The sequence below is a fragment of the Periplaneta americana genome, chromosome 4 (genome assembly GCF_040183065.1).
Source record: "Periplaneta americana isolate PAMFEO1 chromosome 4, P.americana_PAMFEO1_priV1, whole genome shotgun sequence".
Classification (NCBI taxonomy): Eukaryota; Metazoa; Arthropoda; class Insecta; order Blattodea; family Blattidae; genus Periplaneta; species Periplaneta americana.
The window spans coordinates 148,505,997-148,527,290 of NC_091120.1; the positions used below are offsets into that span (position 1 = coordinate 148,505,997).

The following is a 21,294-nucleotide window of genomic DNA, read 5'->3' on the forward strand; positions in this document are numbered from 1 at the left end:
TCCTTAAAAGCCATTTGTAAGTAAGTAACCACATTAATAATATCAAAAGAACTGTTTATACAAATTTTGACCACTCGACCACAATTATGAGGGCCGTAAAAAAATAAGTTCGCCAGGGCTCGTTAACAGAGAAAAAAACACAATTTCATAGCACAAATTTATTGAAACAGACACTGAAATTGTTGAGCTATTTTTCAACATATTTTTTCATCGGAATTGAGACATTTCTCAAATCATGGGATCGACAAAGAGAGATTCAGACGCAGTCAAACTAAATATTTCCATGCAATTGTGCTTTTTTCTATAAAAACACTTTCTGGACGGCTTCGTAATTACGGTCGAGTGGCTAAAATTTGTATAAGCACTTCTTTTGACATTATTAACATGGTGAAAGAAAAAAAAATAACTTTTTTATCTGCCCCCATTAGAATGTTTGCTTGTTAGTCTTAGTTTTTTAGGTTTACAAGTGAGAAAAATTGTTCACATACGTACGTACTCTGATTATTGTATTGTGTTTCTGTTTTGTGAAGGATTTTAGATAAGGCCCCAAATAGCCATAGAAGCTGACGCGCTCCTTTCAAACCTCTCTAACTAACTAACATAGGCCTACGTACTGCCAAATATAGAAATAAATTGCACCGCAAATCTTCATACCCCTAAATATAGTACATCAGGAATTAAAGCTTTGTAAAATGTGAGAAGAACTTTACGATCATAGAGTGTATTTACTGGTGCATCATTGATGATGTCAATATTTCTAACGGAAGACCTGAATTGCCAAACATCACAAGTCCATTGAAGTATTTTTTAGGACAGCAAAGAAACCTGATATTATAGGATTGCAATATAAGAATACCCACTGAAATAAAATACCTGTATAATTAAAAAAACACAGGTCTAGATACGGACTTGGGATATTCGTTTTTACAGAATGGTAGGCTATGCAAAACACAACATATCAAGTAAAAAATCGAATTCGATAAATTTTGGACTTTCAACTCGTGACTGACATGTAATGAGTCTACGCTATTAGCAACATACCCTTTTGTTTGTACTTCATTCTGTAAATTAAATGCAATGCATTGAGAAAGAAGCTGTACATACATCTACACATATCGTATATTTACTACTAGGCCTATTTAATCTCAATAAAAACACAAAATGTGAATACATCATTCTGTAGATCAGGGCCGGGCATGGGAGCGGCTCCATTTAGTCTGCCAGAGCTGCTCTCGCTCCGCAAGGCACTTCAATTCCGAGCCAGAGCAGAACGCTCACGCAGTGGCGAACTCGCATTACAGCTACCTTCCCTGCATTAATATAACAAGAGCCACGGTTGTTCTATTCATTCAGTCTGGCATTACATAATAGTTTATAAGGATATTACATCAATCCATTGTACATTACAGAATTTATAACACTCTTATTAATTTAAAGAAATAAACTTCGCTCTATGCACATACACAAATCATTAGGCTTATTTACATAACCCATACGCACATACTGCAATCTCCTCACCACGGTTCTACGAGACAGGCTTATGGCTTCCATTTCCCCTACTTGCTGTGAACAGAGTTCATCTACCAATATAACTAAACATCGCTTGATGAAGTTACCTTTGTTGAAAGTTTTCAATTCCTTTGCAATTTCGTGGCAAATTTTGTAGCTAATTCTCATAGCCGATTCACTAACTGCATTATTGTCATTCTGTTAATATATAATATAATATAATATAGGTAATATAATATAATGATATGATGTGATATGATATGATATGATATGATATGATATGATATGATATGATATGATATGATATGATATGATATGATATGATATGATATGATATGATATGATATGATATATGATATGATATGATATGATATGATATGATATGATATGATATGATATGATATATGATATGATATGATATGATATGATATGATATGATATGATATGATATGATATGATATGATATGATACAGTATATGTGATGTGTCATGTGCCATGTGTCATGTGTCATGTGTGATGTGTCATGTGTGATGTGTGATGATGTGACGTGATGTGATATGATATGATATGATATGATATGATATGATATGATATGATATGATATGATATGATATGATATGATATATGATATGATATGATATGATATGATATATGATATGATATGATATATGACATGACATGGTATGATATATGATATGATATGATATGATATGATATGATATGATATGATATGATATGATATGATATGATATGATATGATATGATATATGACCATAAATTAAAACAACTTAAAGAAAATGTTTCTCAGGTACATTATATTATTTATTCGATATTTGTAAGTTATTATAGTACATTTAGTAATATCTAATTTTAAATTATACAAATATTATGATACGGTATATCATAGTATAATATACATATAGTATAGTATATTACAGTTACAGTTACATGATATATAATATGATATCATAATACTTGTATAATTTAAAATTATATATTACTGAATGAACCCTATAATGCAATGTAAACATCAAATAGATACTCTAATAAAATGTACCTGAGAAACATTTTCTTTAAGTTGTATTAATTTATAGTGTTCATTACCAACATATTTGTCATATTCAGTAGCATGTTGTAAAGAATAATGTCGTTGGATATCGAACCTCTTAATCAGTTGGAGTGTTTTATGCCAAATTAAACACTTTGCTAATCCACTGCTCTCTACCAAAACGAACTCCTCCTCCCATGATACATTAAACTCGTTCGGAATAGCGGGACGGTTTAGTGTATAAGCAGAAGCTCCGTCTTCAAAGTTCGCCATCATACTGCAGAGTCACCACTGCACCGACACTGAATGACGTACAGTATGCATACGTCAGAGCGCTCGCAAGACTCGCTCTTTAAAGCACACAGCGCTCATTTCTCAGAATCACGTAATGTGCCCAGCCCTGCTGTAGATCAACTAATAATTGCAGGGGTTTGACACTGCTTCTCTTTGAAACTAAATAATTTCCACATACCAAACAAGGAGCATTAGTTCATCTTTCACTCACATAAGAAGTCAAGAGTTCAGTCAGCCTGAAACTTACTGAATGATTTCTTCGTCACTGTGAGCGTATTCCGAATCTCACCGGTGAGCAATCCGATGGCATCACGGTGTTCCGAATTACACCGATGACGTCATTGATCTCCACCGGTGTCGCACCGGTGCCATCAACTTGCAGAGGTGGTGGAAGGCTCCATCAGCCGCCATCAGTGAATCTGATTGGTTCTTGTATAGGGCGGGAATTAGCAGACGAATGACATCGTGCACTGTTGTGTCATGGCGGTGTGTTCTGCTTTAGTTCTGTTGTATTGTTTGTAATGAGCAGAACGTAAAAACAATATGTTAATGGCTTATGAGCGAACATGTCAACGGACCAGTTATTATTACCGGTTCAAGAAATAAATTGTTTATGATCTCTTTTATTTGAACGAGATGGCAGTACGGAAATTTCGCAAAATTTTGCTAGCGTAGCACAGACAACCACTTACACAGTCGCCATGACAGCATCGATTCTTCCAGCAGTTTTGTTCCTTATTTTCGTTGCAACGTGACGTCATTGATGCCACCGGACCGGTGAGATTCGGAATACGCTGTGTGTAATGTACAACCCTTGTGTTCACCAGTGACTTGTACCTGCGTGCCCTGAGCAGCGCATACGGGCTATGAGGCACATTTGCGCTCTCGTTGACATCACTGGTTAAATAGAACAGATTTATGACAGTTAGGCTATACACAATGTCTAGAAAATAGAAAGTATTTGTATTGAGAAAATAAAAGTTTGTTTTGGTATATAATCATTTGTTTTATGGTAGATTCAATATTAATCAGTACCTCCGCATATTAAATTTATTCTGAAATCACCTAACGCAAACCTGCATTATCAGAGAAGACCGACTGCTAAAAATAAACATTACATAATGTATTAATTAAGTCATCATCATCATCTTCACTTCATGGTTTAGGCTTAGTGCCTGTTCCGTCTTCGCATTTTATTCAGTTCCACCTCTTCCTAGGACGTCCGACATCTCTTTTGCCTTTAGGTTGGTATTGTTGTATCAGTGCTGGAATTCTTTCATTATCCATTCGAGACAGGTGTTCTTTCCACTTTTCTTTATAATCTTCAACTTTATCGTTTATGTTGTATATATTTAATTCTTTACGGATATCCTCATTTCTTATCAGATCCCTTCTTGTACACCCCTTTACTCTGCGAAGAAACCTCATCTCTGCAGCCTGTAATTTACTTTTATCTCGTTCTTTAATTATCCATGATTCGCTTCCATATGTCAACACAGGTACTGCCATAGTTTTATAGAACATTAATTTTGTTTCTTTTCTAGTTTCATTTTTTAGTGTTCTATTTATTGTTCCGCATATCCACTAATTAAGTGTGCGTTGTATTTAAATGACGTATTATTTAAACATCGGAGCAAACTTAGGCTAAATGGTAGCAATTGAACTTTACCCCCTCGTCGAAAGGGTAAGCATTTGGTATTTAAGATTCTAGCACTCGCAAGAGTGATAAACTATAACACAACCTTTGGTTAAAAATCGCACATGGGATATACAGTGCGACTCCAATTGTGCGATAGGTTATAAGCGTGTCGTGGATTAGTAAACAATGACGATGGCAATTCAGTTGAGGCACTGGTACCGAGCACATCACAGACGGTAATAGGTAGACAGTGGATGCGGGATGACTTATCGTTGAATGTAGGTGCACATTTATTACATGTTACATTTTTTCATTCAGACCATTGGCTAACAGGTTTTAAACGTAAACAGACGACGTCAACATGCTACTGTATCTCCGTACAGTCAGAAGGAAAAGAAAAATAACGTACTGTAGCACATACATTGCAAGTTCAGTCCTCGTCATCATTGATGCAATTACCAGCGCTGCAGTAAACGACGATATATTCTCGTAACTTGTCGAAGCTGAATCGTCTTCGCCTATCGCTTAAACAGTTTTTGTATCGAGAGAATTTCTGAAGAAAACCTCTAAAATGGGGATCACTCAATTTCTTTACAGGAATATTTGCATTGAGCATCATGTTGCACGTGTCGTTTAGACCCGCACAACTAACTGATGATGATGATGATGATGATGATGATGATGATGATGATGATGATGATTCCTCAGATTTCATTTCAACGCATTTCCTGTGCGATGTACTGTTGCAATGTTTCTCTATAGCCTGAGTTGTTCTGGTTTTTATTTCAATTTTATATACAATACACACGATATTGTCGTCGTTAATGCATAAAATGTCACTTTCATACTTCTTAATTGCATTTCGTATTTCTAAGTGAATTTAACGTTTTGACTTCGATATTACGAATGGATCAGCACTACACTATTCAACTCGCACTAAATACTTGAGCAGGATAACACAACTGCACACATTGCGTTGCAATGTGGACCGGGGTTCCTTCGTTCTGTACGCTGCTCTACTCGCCAGGTACACAAAAGACGAACGACGCGGCACATGCCATATACTCCGATACGAAACAACTTCACTTTTCCTTAAGTCATCCTGCATACACTATCTAGTAATAGGCGTCTGTCAAACGAACGTCGTTAAACATACAACAAAATCTGCAAGTTATTCGTCGAATTGAAAATGATGAAAACTTTAAAAGTATCGCAAGTATTTACAATATTAGTATTCTCACGTAATTTATAATGTCACTGCCTGCTCGGCTGAAATACCCATAGAAACTCTTGAGACAAGCTGGAATATATTACTTATGAAGTCAAAAGGGCGAATTCTGAATAAAGAAATCTGATGTAAAATTCTCCCGTCATTATGCTGGAGGGATGACTCTCATGAGAGCTGTTTGTAAAAATACTATTTGAATGAATGAATGAATGAATTAAAGAATGAATGAATGAATTAAAGAATGAATGAATGAATGAATATATTTGTCTTTAAGCAATATAAATCTTATGGTGAGGCGGCACTTCACATTATTAGTATACAGTACTGTCTCGTACAAGTCAATTGGGACATTACTTATTTTTAATTTATTATTGCAATTCTTCCACTAGTCTTTTCTTGACTTTCATCAATTCTTCCTCTACTTTACTCCTAACCCATTATTATACCAAAAATACTGTATGACACATTTCCCCTCACTTTACACCTCTAATTATTTGCACTCTTCACTACTCACTTTTCCACATTCCTACTTCTTAGATCTTAGTTTTCTTTTCTCACGATTTATTTCCTCTCCACACCATTTCCATAAGTCATACTGTTTTTCACTTTGTTTTCCCCTCTTCCTTCATCAATGTTCCCTGAACTATCTCCTACTTGCGTTACTCTACTTCTCGTCAGCCTCGAATTAGATCTTAGTTCCTTCACCCGCTTCGGAATTGCTTCCATCTGATGTCCACTATTTCCATTCGCTTGCATTGAGGTCCTGTTCTGCTGTGCTTGCTGAATACCAGTTTGCGTCACTCCTGTTTCTTCTTCGGTTGACGTCACTACCTGATTTCCGGAAATTTTCGCTGAGTTTGACAAGTTTGCATTTGACTCGCGTACACACATCACAATTGTGTCACTAACCTCGCCTTTAGATACGATATTCTTGATTTTTTCTTTCAAAAGTTTTCTGTTTCGTTTCTTTCCTTCTGAGTCTACAATCGGTTCCTTTAACATAAAAATACTATTTATTTTTCTTTAAGAGCACAAAAAAAACTGTAAGTTTGCTAAGGAGCTCTTTTAATCCTAAAATATTACAGTTCACAAAGGAAGAAAAAAACTATATGTATGATATATATTATAAAGATGTAATTTGTGTTTAGTAATATTAAATCAAATGTTGCTTTAAACCAGCCAGCGGTCGTCAGCACAGAGCACCCTGGGATTAACGTCTCTTAGCCGCATAGAACACACTGCACAATGGTGCACTCGTAGCTGCTAGCGGGTATGCTCTCTACCTCTTCCTGCTGCACGACGGGGCACACGGGACGACTCCGCTTTCCCTTTGCACATATCAGCGAGTGCTGACGACAACTGCCTCAAACAGTGAATATATTTTAACTGTCCCGGACAGTTGGAATTTCTCGAAAGGGTGAAATTGTAGACGAGGATGTTAGGAATAGAGTCAGGGCTTATAAACTTCTTCAACAGTAATCATAACGGTAAAAATGTACCTCATCACGTCGGCATTTGTCTTTTATTCTTCTCCCCAAAGTGGAGAATTAGGTACAGCAGCTTTCAACAATAGCATTAAGATAACAGCAAATGGAACTAAGTACAGTGTGTCGGTAACATAATTATGGGCATGACATTTACCTGTGGCGTCGTTGACAGGACAAATTTGTTTTTCTTTTCGCTGTCCCTCCGTCGTTTTTAATGTTAGTGAGAGATAGCGCCACTGTTTGCGACAAAGTTAGATAGGATTTGATGAGAAGATATACGGGGTTATTCATAACTTCGTGAAAAGTTTTAAAGTTTAATAACAAATGAAGCACGTAACAGATCAAGGTAATTGATATGGCGATAGAAAGAGAAACTCTCAAAGTTTTTTTTTTTTTAAACAAGAAAAGCACGCTCTTAGTTGCCATGATTTATCGCTAAGTGGCAGTAGTAATCAATAGTGGAAAAATGGCGTTTACTAACCGTGAACAATCATTTTGTGTATTGAATATGCAAGGACCTCGTCCGTTTTGATTGTGCAGCGACGATTTCGAGCGGAATTTCAAAAGTCAGCACCTGTTTTCAACAGTATCAAGAACTGGTATATGGAATTTCGTGGTGAAGGGTGTCTGTGGGCCACTCTTTGGCAAGAATGTCCTGGACCCAGCGAAGAATCAGTGAATCGTGAAATTTGCCACAGAGATGGATCGGTTGCACAGGACGAGAAGATGTCGCGTTAATGAAGTAACCACCACGATCACCGGGTTTAACTCCATATGACTTTTTCTTGTGGGGATTTGTGAAGGATATTATCTATGTGCCTCCGCTCCCTGCTGATATCCAGGAATTTCGCCATCGAATTACAGCTGCTGTGACTCTAATCAACCCTGACATGATGGATCGTGTATGGGGTGAGATGGATTACAGCATGAATGTCTGCCGTATCAGTAAAGGTGGACACATTGGGCAACTGGGAAGTATGTAACAAAACTTGGCGAGTTTCTTTTTATTTTAGTGTAAAATAATTTGTTATCCGGTGTGTCGTTTAGTAGTTATGAATTTTTTTAATATTTCACGGAATTATGATAATCCTGTATATCAATGTCGTGGCAGGATAGGGTTTGATGAGAAGATATATTAATGACAAGTAGGACTACTGTCAGTGACAGAATGTGCATTGGAGTTAAATCGCTCGCTTGAACTCGGTCGAATGTCGCACCCTCGACTGAGATAAGATCGGTCGTGATACGCTCATAATAAATAGAAGCACATACAAGGTCATCTCACCGACATGTCTTAACTTGTATGGAAGGCGACAGATAAGATACACATGTTTTGCTCATACGTTGAAAATAAGGCTTTATTTTATGCGTTTATGACAAACGTTTAATGGAACATACCAAAAAAAGTAAAATGAAGTTATAAATAAAATAGTATGAAAAACTTCGATATACAGTTCTTATTGCTAATTAATAATTATTCAATGTCTGATGTACCACATATATAATATGATGAGTCCATACATAGTGTCCCGCCTATACTGCGACAATGTAGAAACGTTTTACAAAATATTATTGATATAGCAGTAGATTAATAACAATATTAGTACAGAGATAACGTCACAGAAAATATAATAAAACGAATAATCATCCTGCACAACTGTTACAGAAGAAAAAGATTGATACACTAATTATTAAAGATTATTATTATTACTAGAAAACGATACGGTTCTTGAATTATCGTGATTGTGTTCTCCGTTTATAATAATTACATTTACATCCAATAACTTCTATCAGATGTCGCAAAAACAAAATCACCCCTGTTTGAGGTAGGGGGGGGAGAACATTTACCTACAATATTTGTATTACATTTTAAAGGAAGTTTTTTAGTAGTTGTACTAAGGAGAGGTTAGTTAAACACTGTAAAGTTTTGAAATGATAAACATCTATGATATTACTACACAGTACATCACTGTAATAAGAACGAATGTCTAACGCTCGACTCTCCGCTCGAGGATTTATCGCTCGCGACAATTTTACCCATCATGCATGTGCGCTACCTATCGGATTATGCTATGGACTACTTGGCGCTCGGGCGAAAACGTCCGATGCAGTCAGTGACAAGGTTAGGTAGGGTTTGAAGAGGAGATATATTAGTGACAAATAGGCCCACTGCAAACGAAAAAGTTATTTAGAGTTTGGTGAGGAGATATTAGTGTCAAGTAGATACACAGTTAGCGATAAGGTTAGATAGGGTTTGATGAGGAGATAGATTATTGACAAGTAGGCCCACTGTTAGCGACAAGGTAGGTAGGGTTTGGAGGAGCGATATATTAGTCATAAGTCATTGGCGCAAAAATGGCGCAAGTGAATGCTTTATCTATTATCCCTTTGATGGTAATATTTTCTTTTATCAAATTAGTGGATTTCAACGATAATCCCTTGACTACATCATAGAATAAAAGAGAACGGAAAACTTGCACTTGTAATATAGATATAATATATAGGCTAATAAAACAATATAAACAGTAAAATGAAAACACATATCTTGTGGTTAATATTATTACATTAAAAGTATTTCATACCTGTGATTACGTATTATGATATCTTGGAAACGTGCATTAAAAATTCGCCGTTATATTACGTATATATTTTACTTCATTAGTGCAGTGAATTCTTAAAGAATATGGGTATAGTCATGCATTTTACTAGCAACGTTTCGATTCTCTTTTAAACATGGTTCGGTACGGCCCGGTGACTAGTGGGAAGCGTAGTCGATCCTCCTGTACTGTTCGATCTACCTACTTTTTACATTTTTCTTTCAAAATGAGAATATTTCATGGTTCTTCAAAAATGAAAAATAATGAAAAATGGCGGAAAAGCCAGTTTCAATTTCTAAAACCAAATTAAACGTTACGTATTCCAAAATTTAAAAATTGCCAAAAATTATTCGCTAAACTGGAGAATTATCACGGTAGTTTTGAACCGTGCTGTTACGGTTACCACCAAATTTAACTAAATACACAATGTCGCCAACATAAGAAAATGATATTGGAGTGTGGCGTCGTTAGAAGGTGAATTTCTCTCTCTCTCTCATCTCTCTCTCTCTCTCTCTCTCTCTCTCTCTACCTCCTTCGTTCTGAACATTACTGGGAGATAGCACTACTATTAGCGACAAGGTTCATTTGCGTAAATATAAGTAGATTATTGGCTTAGATGAGAGGCTCGGGACAAACAGTTTTGCTGTAGCGCATGCGCGGACCTTTCATACAGTGGGAGCGTGATCCTTGCTTGAATTTATTTTCGCGTGCACATTGCATATCAAATGAAGAAGATCTCTTCTTGTTCCGGTTACACACCTTGCATATACGAAGGTTAGGTTTGGTTAGTATAGGTTCTTATTAATCAAATCCGCGCATGCGCAGACAGGCAAGAATTGTACTTTTCTGTCATATCCTTCTGGAAACGTTTCACTATGTCTTGTAAAGTGTCCATTTTATCTCAAACTAAAATATCTGTCGCATTTTCTTTTGTTTCATCATGGCCGAATTGGTTTATCTCTTTGGTAACAATGTTTCTAGTCACTCTTGGCCTTTATGACAGTTTTTGTTTTGCAATATTGATAAACAATAATATAATGAAAGCGGTGAATAATTTCATGGCTCCTAAAATTTCTTTTTCTTATAAGGCTAGGTATTTTTCTATAGGCCACAAATAAAACGGCAACGCGCTCATAATTACGTACTTAACGCTTTGGAGAACATTAACTGGAAATTTACTTTTCGTCATTTAAATGATATTCCGTGTAACACACTTTTTTTCTTCTACTTTAAGATCTTAATACATCTGCATTTTGTTTTAATACATTCAAAACGCCGCCGTTGTACTATATAAACTTGCACTTGACTAACAGAGTGGTTTATTCAAGAATATTGTCGCGAATTTCACTACCACCATTTCGATTGTCTTTTGTTTGACACGTCTCTGTACGGCCCGGTGACTAGTGGCCAGCGAGTAACGTCGACTACCGACATTGCTCTATCGTGCGTATTATCCAGTTGTTCCATAACGGAACAAATGGGATTCTTTTATTACAGGATATCGCTTAATTTTCGTCAAGTTTGACAAACGATTCTGACGTAGGAGCATTTAATTGTCACTTGCAACCAAGTTCATTTGGAGTGTGGCAGTATAGTAGAATACTTGTTAGTTTTCATTTAGGTAGTCTATTCTTAATTCTTTAAATAATTTCTAAAACCTGCAGAAATTATTTAGAACATATTTATAAAAAAACACGAATTACGTACTACACTACCCATGGTTTGTCAGTATATCTTTTCATTAATAAACATTCTCAATGTAATTGTGAAAACTTTCTAACTAATGGAACAGTTCGTAGCATAAATACTCGTCAAAACAATGACTTTCATATTCCATCGACAAGTCTATCATGCTATCAAAAAGGAGTGTGTTATATGGCAGTAAACATTTTTGATAGCCTTCCTGTGGATATAAAAAATCAAAATCAAAACATAAGATTATTTAGGGCCAAATTAAAGAAGTGCCTCATTTCTCACGCCTTCCATTCTGAAGCTGAATTTATGACATTCAACAAAGCTTCATGAATATATCTCTCTTGTATTAAGTATCGATAATAACCCCTTGTGACGTACCAGAATTTTGTAAAACTCTTCCACACTTATTTCAACTAGACTGTGATTATAACGAAGAATCTATTTATTTACTTGCTTACTTACTTACTTCGTTACCTACCTACCTATGATATTAACTTACTTAATTACCTGCCTATTAAGTTACTTAACTATTAACTTAATCACTCACTTATTTATTTATTTATTTATTTATTTATTTATTTATTTATTTATTTATTTATTTATTTATTTATTTATTTATTTATTTATTTATTTATTTATTTATTTATTTATTTATTTATTTATTTATTTATTTATTTATTTATTTCTCTATTTGTTTATTTGTTCATGTATTTATTTTATTTATTTATTTATTTATTTATTTATTTATTTATTTATTTATTTATTTATTTATTTATTTATTTATTTATTTATTTATTTATTTATTTATTTATTTATTTATTTATTTATTTATTTATTTATTTATTTATTTATTTATTTATGTAGTTATTTATTTATTCATTTACTTATTTTGGTGGAGTTAAGACCTTGAGGCCTTCTCTTGTACACTACCACAAGTGAAGTAAGTTATACAATGAAACGACAACAAATTTCTAGTGCTGAATTATGAAAAGAATAAAATGATGATCACGATGATGGATTCGCTTTCATGTCTTTATTACCAGCTGAGTATATCTATTTATACTTAATTTATTTGTCCAATACTCTCGCCTCTACATTCCAAATGGTAATTCAAGAATGACATTGAACAACGGTCACATATATAATCTCGGCGGACTTCAGTTTATTGATTACAACACAGCACGCTGTTACAAGGTGAAGGTCTACCTTACAAGTGCAAGAGATTTGGTAGACCGAATAGTACCCACAACTGAACATAAGGTACGGTATCTAAGTACTCTTGGATATAGGAAGAAAAATAGAAACTTTGTACATACAAGGTGCGTTTGAAAAGTTCGGGCCTGACACATACTGTAGATTCCATTGAAACGTCTTAACAATGTCGCCATTGTTAGCGGTCATTTTACGTTAGTTCATGAAAGAAAAAGTCATAATTTTCTGTTGATTACATTTTGTGTAGTTTAATTTTGTAGTTAGTGCGCCGAACAGATTGGCTAAAATGGAAAATATTGAGCTTCGTGCTTTCATTAAATATTTTGTAACGAAACGAATGAGTCCAACAGAAATTAAAGTCGACATGGATGCTACACTGGGCGAATCCTCTCCAGGGTTTTCGACTGTAAAAAAATGGATAGCATTATTGAAACATGATCGAGAGAGTGAGGAAAACGATCCCAGCAGTGGACGACCAGTAACAGCAGCAAGTGAAGAAATCGTAGAAAAAATCCACGATATAGTGTTGAATGACCGTGCGGGAAATTAGCGATTACGCGTATCTCAACTGAATGGGTACGCCATATCTTAGTAGGCCTATAGGCTATATCTTGGTCATATAGTCTCCGGAAGGTGAGTTCCGCGTTTGTTAACAATGAAATAAAAGCTCGTCCGATATCAAATTTTGAGGGACTGTCTAGCTCGATTGGAGAAAAATACATCTGATTTTTTAAAGCGGTTTGTGATCACTATGAAACTTGGATCCACTACTACATATCAGAGATAAATAGTCGAAACAATGAAACCAGAGTGATTCTGCGCCTCCATAGAAGACAAAAGCTGTTGAATCGGCTGGGAAAGTCGTGGCATCCGTATTCTGGGATTCTAAAGGGATAATCATGATTGAGTATCTAGCAAAGGGAGATCAACAACCGGAGGAGCGTCTCCTGCAGCAACTGAAACAGAAAATTCGCGACAAGAGGTCGGGTATAGCCAAGAAAAAAAATGTTGTTTGTTTCATCACTCCAATGCACCTGCTCACACGTCTGCAAACGAACTACGGTTCGAATTGTTGCCTCAACCTCCTACTCAGCAGATCTCACTTGGCTGGAAATGGAGAGGTTATCGCAACAACAGAAAACTCTTTTGCAGACCTCGAGGGATCTGTGTATAAAGGAGGTATAGCAGCATTGCAGCATCGGTGGATCAAGTGTGTGAATCTCAGGGGGGATTATGTTAAGAAATACGGATTGTTTCAGAATAATCCTATTTTAACTTTTATGTCAGGCTGTGAACTTTTCAAAGCCCCAAAGTCAACTACAGTATACAAATTACATAGCCTACAAGCTGATTATTAAAAGAATGAAAATTGTGGCAATACATTGAAGTATTAGTAGTGTTATTAGCGATGGTGGATAGGGTTGTCAACTGTTGTCAAGAAAATACGAGAGTCTAAGTATCGACAAAATTTCACATGGAAAATTGACAAATTATTCGGTACAGTTACTAAAGATAACTTTATTCTATACTTTGGCAGTTGGGCTTAAATTAAGATTATTTAGAGAGAGATTTTTTTCTCGCATAATAGTTGAAGTGGACTGCAATTTGCAGCTCTCATTTGATTAGATGTATCGTGTCCCTCTTTCGAATATCTATCCAATTATTGTTATGAGGTGAAACATCCTCTTTGTGTAGGCATTAATACTTGGTATGATCAGCACAAATGTGGCCATTAATATTAACGGGGTATGAGTTTAAAAGGGTGAACATTAAAACCCATTTCTGGCAAGCATTACCTTCTACAAATGTTGCACATTTTAATGCATTTTAATACAAACAAATTCGTCACATGAATAATCGAAATTCATGCCAAAATCAAATGTTTAGAATAAAAACTTCTACATTACGCAAAAGTAAGGGAGAGAAGTGCTCGCGGAGAAGAAAAATACGAGAGCCGGGAGTCGGTTAAAAATTAGGGACTACTACGGGAGGTAACGGAAAATACGGGACAGCTGCCAACCTTAATTTTGGATGAGAGTGGCGGTTGTATAGTAGTAATTATGAAAAAAAAAGAAATATTAAGACTGGAGAAGTTGAAGAGTAGAAATTGCATAGTAGGACAAGTGGACTGCGGTTTTGCAGATCCCTTAGACCACGACGCCACGGCGTGGGTCTAGGAATGATGTAATGGTAGGCTAATCGGAAACGTTATTCAATATTTAATTTGTTTAATTACAGAGAATGATTCGTCTGAATTAAATTGCAAATGTAATCGTGACTTTCTGTTCAAATTCATTAACTATAACAAATTCTGCGACTATCTAAAAATTAGTTTTATTCTGAAGTATTATATTTAAGCAGCCGAGTTTGATTTCTAGTTACTGCCACAGATAGCCAAAATAAGTCATTATCCCTATAAATCAAATTAAATATCATATTCAGGGGTCTAGAACTTTGAGAGACAGATTACTGTCACGGAGATCCAAAGTAAAAGTCGTGCATTATCCCTACGAATCAAATTCAAGATCTGTTCAGAGACCGAGAATTTTGGGAGACTGGATTTTTATCGTATTACTAAACTTCTTAAAAGATCTTTGTGATTTGTTTCACAGGTAATTGCTGGCTGCATTTGGAGTAAGATCCTCCATTGAATTTATAATGGATCCCACAACACTGCTGCTGGTCGCTGTCGTCCTCTTAGGATTGCTGCTTTTTTGGAGACGAGACCCAGAAGCGAAGCATATAAGGGAAATGATGGATAAACTTCCTGGGCCACCAGTTTATCCAATCCTGGGATCACTCCTGCCGTATATATTCTACAAGCCTGAAGGTATAGTGCACGATTAAAGAGCAATGGTAGTTTTACAAATGGTAATTGGCTTTATGTCTTGGCAGAAAAAGTAAAACAGTAATGACAGCTATAAAAAGAGCAACACTGGCAGTAACAATGGCAGTTGAGACAGTGCTAAAAACACAAGTGTTGTAACGATAAAATAGGAGTAACAACTATTGTCAATAGAGCCCGGATTTCCATGCACTATCAAATCTTAGAACATTCATGCATTCATGCACTATCATATGACTAAACATCCACAACGAAGCGAGAAAACATTAAAAATAAATTCGTCAGTTTCTTGGTAAAAGTAACCAAGTCCAAAGTGTAAAATTGTTGGGAAAAGGCATTTAAAGCTTTAATGATCCAACCAAAAATCACTGTACTTCTTCAGTTATTAATATAATTAGTTATTTTGAAGGTAAACATACTATATTATTAGATTTAATATAGAATTATAAGTTTTAAATCTTCATAATGCTTGAAAGACTTCAATGTGACTTGGTCAGTTTTACTAAGAAACCGACAATATGCTCTATCTTTTTTGTAGGTTATTTCAAGACGCTGTATCAACATCTTAGGTTATTTAGCGTCTGAATGAGATGGTGATAATGCCGGTGAAATGAGTCCGGGATCCAGCACTGATAGTTACCCAGCATTTGCTCATATTGGGTTGAGGGACAACTCCGGAAAAAAACTTCAACCAGGTAATTTGCCTTAACCGGGATTCGAACCCGGATCACCTGGTTTCGCTGCCAGACGTGCTGTTACTCCACAGATGTAGACTATACTCTATCAAAATTGAGTTAGCCACCGGCGTAGCTCAATCTGTCAAGGCTCTTGTCTACCGATTCAGAGTTGCGCTCGGGCGCGAGTTCGATTACCGCTTGGACTAATTACCTGGTTTGGTTTTTTCCAAGGTTTTCCCCAACAATAAGGCGAATGTTAGGTAATCTATAGCGAATCCTGGCCCTCATCTCGCTAAATATCATATAGCTATCATCAACACAATCAACGCTAAATAACCTAGTAGTTGATACAGTATCGTTAAATGACCAAATAAAAAAACTGTGTTCTACATTATGTTGCATTTTTTTTTTTTTTACTTTGAAACAACGTACTACAACTAATTTCTCAAAATTTTCTTCACTTAAGCTCATGCATTTGTGTGAAGCCCATTCTTGAACACAAAAAATTATCTTTCTACGTCACAGGAAGTGCCAGGTGCTTACTTAAGCGAAGAAATTTTCGACAAGTGAGGTCGAATTATGATTCTTTTGCATTTCCGCAAGACCAAGACCACATCGGGAATCGAAACCACGACATTCCGACTTTGCAACGTTACGCCTTAACCGTGATGCTATCGTGCGCCCCAAAGTGCAAAACTACTTACCTCTTTATTATAACAATCACAATAAACTACATCATTGTCTGCCTTCAAAAAATTCCTTTGCCTGAATCTATTTTCAAACAAGATCTCTTCTTGCAGTTCTAACAGGAGCTTTAGCAACAGTTTAAAATTTGACACAAAATATAGGCTACTCCATGTATTGTGGGTCCCTATCACCACGGCATGGCGCGTCCTCAGGTTGCGGATAGAGGAGACGGCCTCCAGATATGGAGGGTAGCTGCGAATATATTGAATAAGCAGTCGTGGACAGGCGATAAGGGGTGGTCCTCCAGCTTGGGGGTTGGGCGAAGGGCTAACAACCCATCACCGTAAAAAACAGCTTGTTACGTATCCCTATAATAAGCCTCGGAATAGGACTGATTCTCTGGCACGACCACAGCAAAGGAATAAGGATTTGAGATTTGGCACTTGGAACGTAACTAATCTTTATAGAACAGGAGGGGTAACATTAGTAGCAAAAGAACTAGCTAGATATAGAATAGACTTCGTAGGAGTACAAGAGGTTAGGTTAGATGGGAATGGCATATCACAAATAGGAGATTACTTGTTGTATTATGGGGAAGGAAACAATAATCACCAATTAGGAACAGGATTCTTTGTTCATAAAAGAATAAAATCAGCAGTAAAAAAGGTCGAATTTATCAGTGACAGGTTATCATATTTAGTACTTAAGGGTAGATGGTGCGAAATCATAGTTATAAATGCTCACGCCCCTACAGAAGAGAAAGACGACCATATAAAGAATAGCTTCTATGAGGAATTGGAACATACTTTTGATCAGTTCCCTAGATATCACATGAAAATTTTATTGGGGAATTTCATTGCTAAAGTAGGACGGGAGGATATTTTTAGACCAACTATTGGAAAAGAGAGCCTACACGCAAATAGTAGTGACAATGGAGTTAGATTAGTCAACTTTGCCACATCGAAAAATTTAATTGTCAAAAGTACAACATTCCCCCATAAGGATATACATAAATATACTTGCACTTCTCCAGATGGATTGACACACAACCAAATAGATCACATCTTGATAGATAAACGGAGACATACTAGTATAGTAGATATTCGAACTTTCAGGGGTGCAGACTGTAATTCTGACCGTTATTTGGTGATTGGAGAATTAAGAGAAAGATTATCAGTAGCCAAGCGAGTAGAGCAACAAGTTAATATTACTAAATTCAATATTTTGAAATTAAAGGACGAGGAAACTAAGCAACATTATCAGGTCGGAATTTCAAATAGGTTTGCCGTATTAGCAAGTTCCGACGAAGTTGACAAAGAGTTAGATGTTAATAGCATGTGGGAAAATATCCGAGACAATATCAAAATTGCAGCTGAACAGAGCATAGGTTATTATGAAACTAAGAAAAAGAAACCGTGGTTTGATGAAGATTGTTGCATGGTAGCAGAAAGAAGGAAACAGGCAAAATTGAAATTCTTACAGGATCCAGTTGAGGAGAAGAGAGATAATTATTTCAATGAAAGACGGGAAGCAAGTCGTACACTTAGGAATAAAAAGAGAGGTTACTTGAAGGAAAAACTGAATGAGGTAGAAACAAATAGTAAGAATAAAAACATTCGAGATTTATATAAGGGTATAAAGGAATTTAAGAACGGATATCAGCCAAGGGTAAACGTGATCAAGGATGAGAATGGTGACTTGCTTGCAGACTCTCCATCAATCCTAAACAGATGGAAAAACTATTTTGCGCAACTACTAAATGTACATAGGCCAAATAGAAATGATCGGGACGAAATTGAAATACAAACTGCTGAGCCATTTATACCCGAACCCACGCTTTCAGAAGTCGAAATTGCGATAGAAAATCTGAAAAAGTACAAGTCTCCAGGTATCGATCAAATTCCAGCAGAATTAATACAAGAGGGTGGGAGTGCATTATATAGCGAAATTTATAAACTTGTACTTGCTATTTGGGAAAAGGAAATTGTACCAGAACAATGGAAGGAGTCCATAATTGTACCTATTTTTAAAAAGGGGGACAAAACCAACTGTGGTAACTTTCGAGGAATATCACTTTTGTCGACGTCGTACAAAATTTTGTCCAATATTCTTTTGAGAAGATTAACTCCGTACGTAGATGAAATTATTGGGGATCATCAGTGCGGTTTTCGGCGTAATAGATCGACTATTGATCAGATTTTTTGTATTCGACAGATAATGGAGAAAAAATGGGAGTATAAGGATACAGTACATCAGTTATTCATAGATTTCAAAAAGGCTTATGACTCGGTTAAGAGGGAAGTATTATATGATATTCTTATTGAATTTGGTATTCCCAAGAAACTAGTTCGATTAATTAAAATGTGTCTCAGTGAAACATACAGCAGAGTCCGTATAGGTCAGTTTCTATCTGATGCTTTTCCAATTCACTGCGGGCTAAAGCAGGGAGATGCACTATCACCTTTACTTTTTAACTTCGCTCTAGAATATGCCATTAGGAAAGTTCAGGATAACAGGCAGGGTTTGGAATTGAACGGGTTACATCAGCTTCTTGTCTATGCGCATGACGTGAATATGTTAGGAGAAAATACACAAACGATTAGGGAAAACACGGAAATTTTACTTGAAGCAAGTAGAGCGATCGGTTTGGAAGTAAATCCCGAAAAGACAAAGTATATGATTATGTCTTGTGACCAGAATATTGTACGAAATGGAAATAAAAAAAATTGGAGATTTATCCTTCGAAGAGGTGGAAAAATTCAAATATCTTGGAGCAACAGTAACAAATATAAATGACACTCGGGAGGAAATTAAACGCAGGATAAATATGGGAAATGCGTGTTATTATTCGGTTGAGAAGCTCTTATCATCCAGTCTGCTGTCCAAAAATATGAAAGTTGGAATTTATAAAACAGTTATATTACCGGTTCTTCTGTATGGTTGTGAAACTTGGACTCTCACTCTGAGAGAGGAACATAGGTTCAGTGTGTTTGAGAATAAGGTGCTTAGGAAAATATTTGGGGCTAAGCGGGATGAAGTTACAGGAGAATGGAGAAAGTTACACAACACAGAACTGCACGCATTGTATTCTTCACCTGACATAATTAGGAACATAAAATCGAGACGTTTGAGATGGGCAGGGCATGTAGCACGTATGGGCGAATCCAGAAATGCATATAGAGTGTTAGTTGGGAGACCGGAGGGAAAAAGACCTTTAGGGAGGCCGAGACGTAGATGGGAGGATAATATTAAAATGGATTTGAGGGAGGTGGGGTATGATGATAGAGACTGGATTAATCTTGCACAGGATAGGGACCGCTGGCGGGCTTAAGTGAGGGCGGCAATGAACCTTCGGGTTCCTTAAAAGCCATTTGTAAGTAAGTAATATAGGCTACTACGAGTAAATTGCAGTTTGCAAACATGCTGCTTCTGCATTCTTTTCTTTCAATATGTTAACCTCCGGCTTGTAACGAACGAGAGTTGAGGGTTAGCAATTCCAGTATAACAAAGAAGAGTTTAGTGGGTGTAAAAGCTGATGCAACATCAGGTCGCCTAAACCAAGTTAGATTCTTAATCAATCGACCTGGTGTATTATTTGCCAGGTAGGACGCCATGAAACCATGTTACCGGTAGAGTTTTACTTTTTTCTCAATAGACAAATAACTTGGAAATACAAGACTCATAAAAACACTATTATGCAAGTTAACATAATATATTTGGGCTGCACTAGAGACAGAAAAAGGATATAATATCCAATGTAAAAGTCAAAATATGTGCTTTTAAATCCAAAATCTTTCAAATCTGTCTTCGATTTGCAAAAGGGGACATGTCCAAAATAACGAAGTGCTAGAAAATTGCAAAAATTATAACTAAGTTAACAAATTAAAATGTTTGTACATATTTTTTTTCTAATGAAATTACTGTGGATACATACATTCAGGATCCATGAACATTTAATTTTTTTAATTCTGTTATGGTCTTTTTGCGATTTCCCAACACTTTGTAATTTTGGACGTGTCCCCTTTTGCAAACCGACAACAGAAATATGCATTATGCATGAAGTTGCTCCCAAAAAATTCCAAAATATGTAAAGATGCACGGAAAAAGTTTGGTTATTTGAAATCTAAATCTCAAACAATGAATATTTACAAAGTTTGAGAAATTTAACCAGTTTATATAAAAACATGCATTTGCATGCAAATGTAGGCTCTAATTATCAAGATATTAAAACACTCAACTTCGGTAACAGGGAAGTACAGAAAATTATTGCAAGGCAATGACAGAAGTAAAACTGTCTTCGGTGGTAACACCAGCAATGTTAAAATCACAAAAAATAACAAAGTTACGTAAAAAACCATTAGCAGTAATAAAAGCAT

At 36.0% G+C, this 21,294-nt stretch overlaps 1 protein-coding gene across 1 annotated transcript in view; it reads left to right on the forward strand.

Annotated features, from left to right (window-relative positions):
* Positions 1-12,604: 12,604 nt before the first annotated feature.
* Positions 12,605-21,294, forward strand: part of LOC138698306 (cytochrome P450 4C1-like) — a 58,741-nt gene continuing 50,051 nt past the window's right edge. The window contains exons 1-2 of the mRNA XM_069824126.1: positions 12,605-12,757; positions 15,322-15,539. Of these exons, the coding sequence (XP_069680227.1) occupies positions 15,368-15,539 (172 nt within the window). The 5' untranslated portion in view covers positions 12,605-12,757; positions 15,322-15,367. The remainder of the gene's footprint in view (positions 12,758-15,321; positions 15,540-21,294) is intronic.